Raw genomic sequence first — 10712 nt, 5'->3', positions numbered from 1 at the left:
AAGTCACAATAATTTTGATCATGTAACTATCATTTATTGTCATAAAATCCTATTGGGTTTATTGTTTTTCTCTTGGTAAGGAAAACTGCCATCCTTACCTGACCTGACCTTCATGCAATTCCAGACCAACCGGTTCTGAAATAGCCTAGCAAGTCACTTGGATTAAGGGCATATAGGTCTTGCCAGTGATTCCCACATCTCATGAAAGAATAATTTTGAAATAAAAAATGTAAGATTATAATACAATTACAGAAGAGGATTGCTAATCTTGGGAGTAATTCTCCTTGTTGAAAAGTTGAGAAACAGAAATGTAAAACACAACAAAGGCAGATACAATGTTCCTGGGAAAAATGATGATATATTTCTAATGTTTTTAAACATGTACATATTCAAATAGGTGGATTCAGGTAATTCTTGCAAATTGTCCTAATGAGGACAAGATGAAAAGCTTCAACAAGAGTTTCTATTTTAAGCAACACTTAGGATAAAGATACGTTAAATGAATGGGCAAGAAAAAGGCAAATAAGCATAATGTGGAAAAAAACAATCAGAATTTATTTAAAATGAGGGAGACCGCAGTAGAGTGTGATACAAATTATTGTATACGAATTACGTAAAGGTAACTGGAAAGTATAGCAAATTAGGTAGAAAACGAGGAACAGGACATTAAACTAAGGAAATATTTCTGCAGCACTGCGAGGCATTGGTAGGAACCATACCTGGAATGCTGCGTATATGTTTGGTCTTCTAATCAGAGATATATGTACATTGGAAGCAGTTCAGAGAAAGATTGCTGGACTCATTCCTGGGATGAAGGTTTTACGAGGAAAAGTTGTGCAGGTAAAGCTGATATTCATGTGATTTGAGCTTCCACTTCTAAATCTACCTTGTAGATACTGGGAGGGCATTTCCTCTCATTGGGAATCTAGAACCTCAGGGCATGGTTTAAAACTAAGTGGGTTCCATTTAAGAGGGAATCTTTGTAATCTGCTTCTTCAGAGAGCAGAGGAGACTACAACTTTAGATATTTTCAAGGCTAAGTCAGAAAGATCTTTAATCAACAAGGAAATTTAAGGTTTATGGAAGACGGGCAATAAAGTAGTTAAGTCTCAGTCAGATCAGCCAAGGACTTAAATGGTATTGCAGAATCAATGGATCAAGTGACTTACTCTTTCTCCCGTTTCTTATGATCTTATAACTGTCAAGGAGAAGTAGTTGGACTTTCTCTTTTTAAGATGGTCATTGCTTGTCAGGTGTGTGGTGAGAATGTTATGCACCTCTTATGAGTCTAAGCTTGAATGTTGTCCAGTTCCCACTTCAAGTAGAAGTGGAGTGCTTCATTATGTGAACAGCCACAAATCAAATTAAACATAGCAAAATATCCAGCAAGTGTCCCCATATTTTTGATGGAAAGAATGAAGCAGCTGATAATGGCTGGGTATAGGACATCACTGAGGATTTCCTGCAACAATGTCCCTGGGCTGAAATGACAGACCTCCAACAACCACAACCGTCTTCTCTTATGTTGGGTATCAAGCAGTGGAGAGTGTCTCCAACTTCAATGTTGCATTGGGTTCCTTGGGGTCACAGCTGGTCATTTGCTGCCTTCATGTCAAGGGCAGTCACTTCCACCTCACTTCACAAATTCAGTGCTTCTGCCGATGCTTGGACCAAGGCTGGAATAAGGTTAGAAGCCTGAGTGGTTCTGGCAGAACTCAGTTCAAGCACCAGCGAGTAGACAATTGGTGACTAAATGGATTTTGATGACACTGTTGAAGACCCTTCCCATCACTTTGCTGATGATTGAGAGTAGACCCCTAATGGGTAGTTAATGACCAGCTTGGATTTGTGGACAGGACATTCCTGGGAAGTCTTCTGCTTTGTCATGTAGATGCAGTGCTAAAAGAGTATGGATCAGCTTGGTTAAAGCTGCAGGTAGTTCCAAGTATCCTTGTACCAATACAGCCTAAATAGATTACATGGTAATTTATTTACTTGCTCTGTATGGGAGCTTGCTACATGTGACTAAAGATCATAAGACATAGGGGGAGAAGTAGGCATTCAGCCCATCAAGTCTGCTGTGCCATTCAATGAGATCATGACTAATCTGATAATCATCAACTCCATTTTCCTGGCATTCCCATAACTCCAATTCCCTTATTGATGAAAAATCTATCTCAGCCTTGGATATGCTTAATGCCCTCTGGTCCTAAACTCTCTTACAAGGGGAAACTACCTTTCCACTTCTACCCTGTCAGGTCCTCTAAGGATCTTGTATGTTTCAATAAGATTATCTCTCTTTCTTCAATATTTTAAAAAGTACAAGTTCAATCTACACAAACTGTTTTATAAACCAGTCTCTCCATACCTGTCTCAGCCTAGTGTACCTTCCCTGGACTGCTTCCAATGCCTGCACATCTTTCCTAGAATTGGCTGCTGTTTCAGTTTACATTACAACATTGAGTACATTTTAAATTAATTGCTAGTGACATACTCAAGAAATGCTAAGAGTCCTTGGTATAGAAATGTAAGCTATTTGTTTTTACGTACTGTCTACTTTACAACTGTATGCAAAAATACTCTATGCCATGCTCCACAGTCCAATAATTCAGACTCATTTATGTGGTGTTTATTTACAGTAATTTTAAAACCATTTGAGAAACAAGCAAACCCTATTATAGGCCTTTTGATTACTTTGTGGAAAGATGTTACAGAATCTTTGGTCTTGCTTAACCATCAATTGGAAGTATGGTCAAAAAATACTTTCAAGGTACCCTTATTGAGTTCATTCATTTTGCAGTACTGTATTTGGTGACATTTCTAATCAAGAAGGTTCATTTTATGTTAGCAATAACAAAGACAGAATCCAGATAGAGTAAGTCCCAAAGTGATAGCTGAAACTCTCGCAAAGAACAAACATTTCATGCCTCCTGTTCTGTGCCTTTAAATTGAAACCATCGGAGTGCAAAGATTGCAGGAATCCATAGCTGGGACACTCGTCAGCTTACTGGTGATGTCCGGTAAGGGCCGGTTGTTGACTGCTTTAATGGAAAGTTCCATCTTGACATGTATTCAGTTGCTTTCCATCGCAGGAAGGCTATTACTAATACTTGCCTTCTTGATGTCTCTACCTAAGAACCAGGTCAGCTCAGGTAATCTGGCAGAACATCAGCAGCACAACGGAAACCCAGATTCGAGGCAGTGCTGTCTGGTGTATTCTGACTGCGAGCAGCACAACGGTATCTGTAGCAATAGTCCTAAAAATACATCCAAAGGTTAGAGATGGACAACGATTATTATTCATTCACAGTGCACTCGCAAGTCCTCTCCTGGCCTATTACACATTCTGGATATGAAACTTCTTTTTGGTGTACACCCCTCTTTCCCAAGAGCCCTGAAATGTTTTAAGTATTTAGACAATTCCTTTGTGAAAGTTTGCTAAAGAATCCATTTTCGCCAACATTTTAGATGATGCATTTCATATCATAACAAATCCTTAGTTTCCTTCTAGCCTTTTTGCCAATCAGCTCAAATCTGTACCCTCTAGTTCCCTGACCACAGAAGATAGTTTCTCCCTGTTTACTCAATATTGTGGCAGTGGGGGACAGCAGACAAATCTACATAAGTTTGAACAACAGTCCATGGACTTAGAAAGAACTTGTCAAACACTGAAAAGACACCTGCAGCAGAAGCAGGGCTGAGACCATCAGCCTCTCACCTAGGCATGGTTGCAACTATTCAGCTTCACTCTTTGAAGGCTTCCTAACCTGGACATTTCCTGAATAAACACAGCTTCTGCTGTCTTTGTGCCAGGTTCACCCTGACAGGTTCCTCAGAGCTCAGGAACCTGTGCACTGAATGATGAAGCCAAAACGCTAGGGTAAATCCTCTGTTAATCGCAGATGTTCGCATCAAAATCTGACAGCTCTGAGGGAAACGCACCAAAGTTAATCCTGGAAGTGGGCAGAATCATGTCAGGTGGTCAACTTGTTGCCCACTTTTAGAGCTTTAACCCTTCACCCAGCAATGGGCCCACCTACCCTAGGAGTTAAAAATGTCCAAGACTCCATTTATGAAGCAAAGGAGCCCATATAAGAGTCAGAGAGTCCTACAGCATGGAGACAGGCCCTTTGGCCCAACCTGATCCATGCTGACTGTTATGAAGTTGAAGAGTGTACTATATCTTTGAGAGAGTGAAGGTTGTTTAGCATTGAGAGCTTGCAGGCACATGTCATGTGACTGACGAGCAGCCTCAGAGTGTATTGGAAAATTGAAAATATGTAACATTTGGCTGTGAACCAAATACCTGACTTTTGGTTGCTATGTCTTCACAACATTTTGAATTCAACCAATCAGTTTAAATTATGCCTAATGAAGGGCTTATGCCCGAAACGAGATTCTCCTGCTCCTCGGATGCTGCCTGACCTACTGTGCTTTTCCGGCCCCACGCTCTCGAGTTTAAATTATGCTGCAGGGTACTAAAACCCGATCAAATTTGAATATTACTGTTTGACGACATCGAACCACGAGAGGATATTTGGGTATAAAAGAAGCCGGCTTTTGGAATTAGCCAGAGAGCGCAAAACTGCGAGCAAAACACTCTCTATCAAAGCTATGTTTTTATACGAAACATCTTTGCAGCATACAACCAAAGATGACCCAGGGAGATCTGCAGACAGAGGCATACAGAGAGCAGAGACGAAAGCCGCGGTAGGGTTTTGAAAATTAAGTTGATGTAATTTTAATAGGGTGCATTTTTGGGAACAGTATATTGTTATAGAGTTGGAGGCAGATAATAAACTGTTAAGAGAAAGGATGTTTAGACTTGTAAATAGTTGTTGTTTAATGTTCACTTTTAGAGTTAAAAAAATAAATTGATATTTTTTCTTTAAATAGTGGAAGTTGGGAGTTCTCTATTTTAACAGATTATGAAGTGAGGTGAGCTTTTCTGGATATTTGGTTTAATTAGCAGAGGGGTTCACTGCCATGTCATAACACCGACCAAAATATCCATCTACGCTAACCCCATTTCCCTGCACCTGGCCCATATCCTTTTAAGCCTTTCCTATCCATGTATTTGTCCAAATGCCTTTTAAATGTTGTTAATGTACCCACCTCAATCACTTCTGCTGGCAGCTCATTCCAAATGCGTACCACCTCTATGTAAAAAAGTTTCCCCTCAGGTACCCTTTTATTCTTTCCCCTCTTACCTTAAACGGTTGCCCTCTAGTCCTTGATTCCCCAACCCTGGGAAAAAGACTGAGTGCATTCACCCTTTCCATGCTTCTCATGATCTTATACACTTCTATAGGATGCCCCCTTAGTCTCGTATGCTTGAAAGAAAAAGTCCTAGCTTGAACAACCTCTTCCAATAACTCAGACTCTTGAGTCCTGACAACATCCTTGCAAATTTTTCTTACACTTTTTCCATTTAATAGCATCCTTCCTGTAGTAAGGTGAGCAAAACTGAACACAATCCTCCAAGTGCATCCTTACCAATGTCCTGTACAACTGCAACACAATTTCTCAATGTCTATACTCAATGCCCTGTGTGCCAAAAGCCTTATTCACTGCCCTGTCTACCTGTGACTTCACTTTCCGAGAACAGTGCACCTGAACTCCAAAGTCTCTCTGTTTCATTATACCCCTTAAGGCGCTACCATTCATCATGAAACTTCTACCTTGATTTGACTTTGCAAAATGCAAGACCTCACACTTATTTATATTAAACTCTGTTTGCCATTTTTCAGCCCACTTCCCCAGCTGATCAAGGTCCTGCTGCAATTTCTGATAACCTACCTCATTGTCCATGATACCTCCTACGTGTGGTGTCTGCAAACTTACTAAACATGTCTTGTATATTCTCATCCAAATCATTAGTATAGATAACAAACAACAATGGGCCCAGCACTGACCCCTGAGACACTCTGATAGTCACAGGCCTCTAGTCCAACAAGCATCTTTCCACTATTACCCTCAACTTCCTACCATCAAGCCAATTGTGTATCCAGTTTGCCAGATCCCTCTGGATTCCAAGCGATCTAACCTTCCAGAGCAGCCTACCATGTGAATCCTTATCAAAGGCCTTAATGAAACCCATCTAGACTACGTCTACCGTCCTGCCCTTGTCAACCTTCCTGGTCACTTCATCAAAGTACTCTAACAGATTAGTGAGGCATGATCTCCCACGCACAAAGCCTTTTTGACTATTCCTAATCGAACCCTTTCTTTCCAAATGCACGTACAACCTATCTCTCAGAATTTTCTCAAGTAACTTACCTACCACAGATGATAGGCTTATTGGTCTATTATTTCCACATTTTTCTTTGCAGCCCTTCTTGAATAAGGGCACAACATTCACTACTCTCCAGTCTTCCAGTCCTCGCCTGTGACTAATGATGATGCAAAATATCAGCCAGGGCCCCTGCAATTTCTTCTCTACAATCTTGCAGTGTTCTTGGATATATCTGGTCAGGACCAGGAGATTTATCCACTTTGATACATTCTAATACATTCAACACCACCTCTACTGTGATATGGACTGTTCCAAATATTTATCAAACTATCTTCCCTAAGGACGTCCTCAAGTGTAGTAATATCTGGATTACTCCCAGTGCTACAAGCTAGTGATGGCAGGAATAGGAGGATAGAGCAGATGAATGCATGGCTGAGGAGCTGGTGTATGGGAGAAGGTTTCACATTTTTGGATCATTGGAATCTCTTTTGGCGTAGAAGTGGCCTGTACAAGAAGGACGGATTGCACCTAAATTGGAAGGGGACTAATATACTGGTAGGAAAATTTGCTAGAAATGCTTGGGAGGATTTAAACTAGTAAGGTGGGGGGTGGGGGGTGGGGGGGGGGGACCCAGGGAGATAGTGAGGAAAGAGATCGATCTGAGACGGGTACAGCTGAGAACACAAGCGAGTTAAACAGTCAGGGCAGGCAGGGACAAGGTAGGACTGATAAATTAAACTGCATTTATTTCAATGCAAGGGGCCTAACAGGGAAGGCAGATGAACTCAGGGCATGCTTAGGAATATGGGACTGGGATATCATAACAATTACAGAAACATCGCTCAGGGATGGGCAGGACTGGCAGCTTAATGTTCCAGGATACAAATGCTACAGGAAGGATAGAATGGGAGGCAAGAGAGGAGGGGGAGTGGCATTTTTGATAAGGGATAGCATTACAGCTGTGCTGAGGGAGGATATTCCTGGAAGTACATCCAGGGAAGTTATTTGGGTGGAACTGAGAAATAAGAAAGGGATGATCACTTTATTGGGATTGTATTATAGACCCCCTAATAGTCAGAGGGAAATTGAGAAACAAACTTGTAAGATCTCAGCTATCTGTAAGAATAATAGGGTAGTTATGGTAGGGGATTTTAACTTTCCAAACATAGACTGGGACTGCCATAACGTTAAAGGTTTAGATGGAGAGGAATTTCTTAAGTGCATACAAGACAATTTTTTGATTCAGTATGTGGATGTACCTACTAGAGAAGGTGCAAAACTTGACCGACTCTTGGGAAATAAGGCAGGTCAGATAACTGAGGTGTCAGTGGGGGAGCACTTTGGGGCCAACAACCATAATTCTATTCATTTTAAACTGGTGATCGAAAAGAATAGACCAGATCCAAAAGTTGAAGTTCTAAATTGGAGAAAGGCCAATTTTGACGGTATTAGGCAAGAACTTTCAAAAGCTGCTTGGAGGCAGATGTTCGCAGGTAAAGGGGTGGCTGGAAAATGGGAAGCCTTCAGAAATGAGATAACGAGAATCCAGAAAAAGTATATTCCTGTCAGGGTGAAAGGGAAGACTGGTAGGTAAAGGGAATGCCAAATGACTAAAGAAATTGAGGGTTTGGTTAAGAAAAAGAAGGAAGTGTACGTCAGGAATAGACAGGATAGATCGAGTGGATAGAAGATTATAAAGGAAGTAGGAGTATACTGAAGAGGGAAATCAGGAGGGCAAAGAGGGGACAGGAGATAGCTCTGGAAAATAGAATTAAGGAGAATCCAAAGGGTTTTTACAAATATATTAAGCACAAAAAGGTAACTAGGGAGAGAATAGGGCCCCTCAAAGATCAGCAAGGCGGCCTTTGTGTGGAGCCACAGAAAATGGGGAGATACTAAATGAGTATTTTGCATTAGTATTTACTGTGGAAAAGGATATGGAAGATATAAACTGTAGGGAACTAGATGGTGACATCTTGCAAAATGTCCATATTACAGAGGAGGAAGTGCTGGATGTCTTGAAACGGTTCAAGGTGGATAAATCCTCAGGACCTGATCAGGTGTACCTGAGAACTCTGTGGGAAGCTAGAGAAGTGATTTCTGGGCCTCTTGCTGAGACATTTGTATCATTGATAGTCACAGGTGAGGTGCCGGAAGGCTGGAGGTTGGCAAACATGGTGCCACTGTTTAAGGGCGGTAAAGACAAGCCAGGGACCTATAGACTGGTGAGTCTGACCTCAGTGGTGGGCAAGTTGTTAGAGGGAATCCTGAGGGACAGGATGAACATGTATTGGAAAGGCAAGGACTGATTAGGGATAGTCAACATGGCTTTGTGCGTGGGAAATCATGTCTCACAAACTTGATTGAGTTTTTTGATGAAGTAACAAAGAAGATTAATGAGGGCAGAGCAGTAGATGTGATCTATATGGACTTCAGTAAGGCGTTCGATTTGGTTCCCCATGGGAGACTGATTAGCAAGGTTAGATCTCACGGAATGCAGGGAGAACTAGCCATTTGGATACAGAATTGGCTCAAAGGTAGAAGACAGAGGGTGGTGGTGGAGGGTTGTTTTTCAGATTGGAGGCTTGTGACCAGTGGGATGCCACAAGGATCAGTGCTGGGCCCTCTACTTTCTGTCATTTACATAAATGATTTGGATGTGAGCATAAGAGGTACAGTTAGTAGGTTTGCAGATGACACCAAAATTGAAGGTGTAGTGGACAGCGAAGAGGGTTACCTCAGATTACAACAAGATCTGGACCAGATGGGCCAATGGGCTGAGAAGTGGCAGATGGAGTTTCATTCAGATAAATGTGAGGAGTTGCATTTTGGGAAAGCAAATCTTAGCAGGATTTATACACTTAATGGTAAGGTCCTAGGGAGTGTTGCTGAACAAAGAGACCTTGGAGTGCAGGTTCATAGCTCCTTGAAAGTGGAGTCGCGGGTAGATAGGATAGTGAAGAAGGTGTTTGGTATGCTTTCCTTTATTGGTCAGAGTATTGAGTACAGGAGTTGGGAGGTCATGTTGCAGCTGTACAGGACATTGATTAGGCCACTGTTGGAATATTGCATGCAATTCTGTATCCTTCCTATCGAAAAGTTGTTGTGAAACTGGAAAGGGTTCAGAAAAGATTTACAAGGATGTTGCTGGGGTGGAGGATTTGAGCTATAGGGAGAGGCTGAACAGGCTGGGGCTGTTTTCCCTGGAACGTTGGAGGCTGAAGGGTGACCTTATATTGGTTTACAAAATTATGAGGGGCATGGATAGGATAAATCGACAAAGTCTTTTCCCTGGGGTCGGAGAGTCCAGAACTAGAGTGCATAGGTTTAGGGTGAGAGGGGAAAGATATAAAAGAGACCTAAGGGGCAACGTTTCCACACAGAGGGTGGTACGTGTATGGAATGAGCTGCCAGAGGGAGTGGTGGAAGCTGGTACAATTGCAACATTTAAGAGGCATTTGGATGAGTATATGAATAGGAAGGGTTTGGAGGGATATGGGCCGGGTGCTGGCAGGTGGGACTAGATTGGGTTGGGATATGTGGTTGGCACGGATGGCTTGGACCGAAGGGTCTGTTTCCATGCTGTACATCTCTATGACACTAAGTTCCCAAATCTTCATATTTTTCTCCATGTAAACACAGAGGAGAAATATTCATTGAGGTCCTCGCTCATCTCCTGCCGTTCTACATACACATGCCCACTTTGATCCCTGAATGGTCCTATTCTCTGTCAAGTTATTATTTTTCCTTTAATATACTTTTAAAAAAAACTCTTTGGATTCACCCTAATCTTCCCGTGACCTTTTTTGCTTCTTCAGTAAACTCCTGTATTCTTTGTATATCTCCTGGAGTTCCCTTGCTCTCAGTTGCCTGTAGCTGAGCCATACATTCCTGGTCAAAGCATCCAATATCTCTTGTCATCTGGGGTTCCCTATTCCTGCCAATCTTGCCCTTCACCCTCACAGGACTATATAGACTTTGAACTCTCGCTATCTCACTTTTGAATACGTCTCACTTGCCGGAAGTCCCTTTGCCTGCGAATAAACTACTCCAATCAACCCCTGCAAGCTTCTGTCTAATTCCATCAAAATTCACCTTGCCCCAATTTAGAACTTGAACCCGTGGACCAGTTTTGTCCCCCTCTATAACTATTTTAAAAGTAATAGAACTATGGTCACTGGTCCCAAAGTGCTCCCCCACTGTCACTTCCATCTCCTGTCCTGCCCTATTTCTCAAGAGTAGGTCAAGTTTTGCCCTTCCCGGGTACGACCCTCTACATACTGTTCGAAAAAAATCTTTCCTGAACGCATTTAAGACATTTCACCCATCCATGCCCTTACAGCTCTGGCAGTCCTAGTCTATGTAAGGAAACTTAAAATCCCCTACTATGACAACCCTATTGCTCCTGCAAGTCTCCCCAGTTTCCCTAATATTGTTTTAGATTGAAACAGCTTTATCTATTTGTCTGTTGAAGAAT

At 41.9% G+C, this 10712-nt stretch overlaps 1 protein-coding gene across 3 annotated transcripts in view; it reads right to left on the bottom strand.

The window, feature by feature from the left end:
• Nucleotides 1–534: 534 nt before the first annotated feature.
• The window catches only part of sumf1 (sulfatase modifying factor 1), a 164797-nt gene continuing 154619 nt past the window's right edge, over nucleotides 535–10712 (bottom strand). For all 3 annotated transcript variants that reach the window (XM_072582665.1, XM_072582664.1, XM_072582666.1), the window contains exon 9: nucleotides 535–3257. In XM_072582665.1, coding sequence (XP_072438766.1) covers nucleotides 3144–3257 — 114 coding nt within the window. In that variant the 3' untranslated portion in view covers nucleotides 535–3143. The remainder of the gene's footprint in view (nucleotides 3258–10712) is intronic.

Source organism: Chiloscyllium punctatum, chromosome 12 (genome assembly GCF_047496795.1).
Source record: "Chiloscyllium punctatum isolate Juve2018m chromosome 12, sChiPun1.3, whole genome shotgun sequence".
NCBI lineage: Eukaryota > Metazoa > Chordata > Chondrichthyes > Orectolobiformes > Hemiscylliidae > Chiloscyllium > Chiloscyllium punctatum.
Note: the sequence above shows the minus strand (reverse complement) of the source record. Positions and strands in the feature narration are given on the sequence as shown.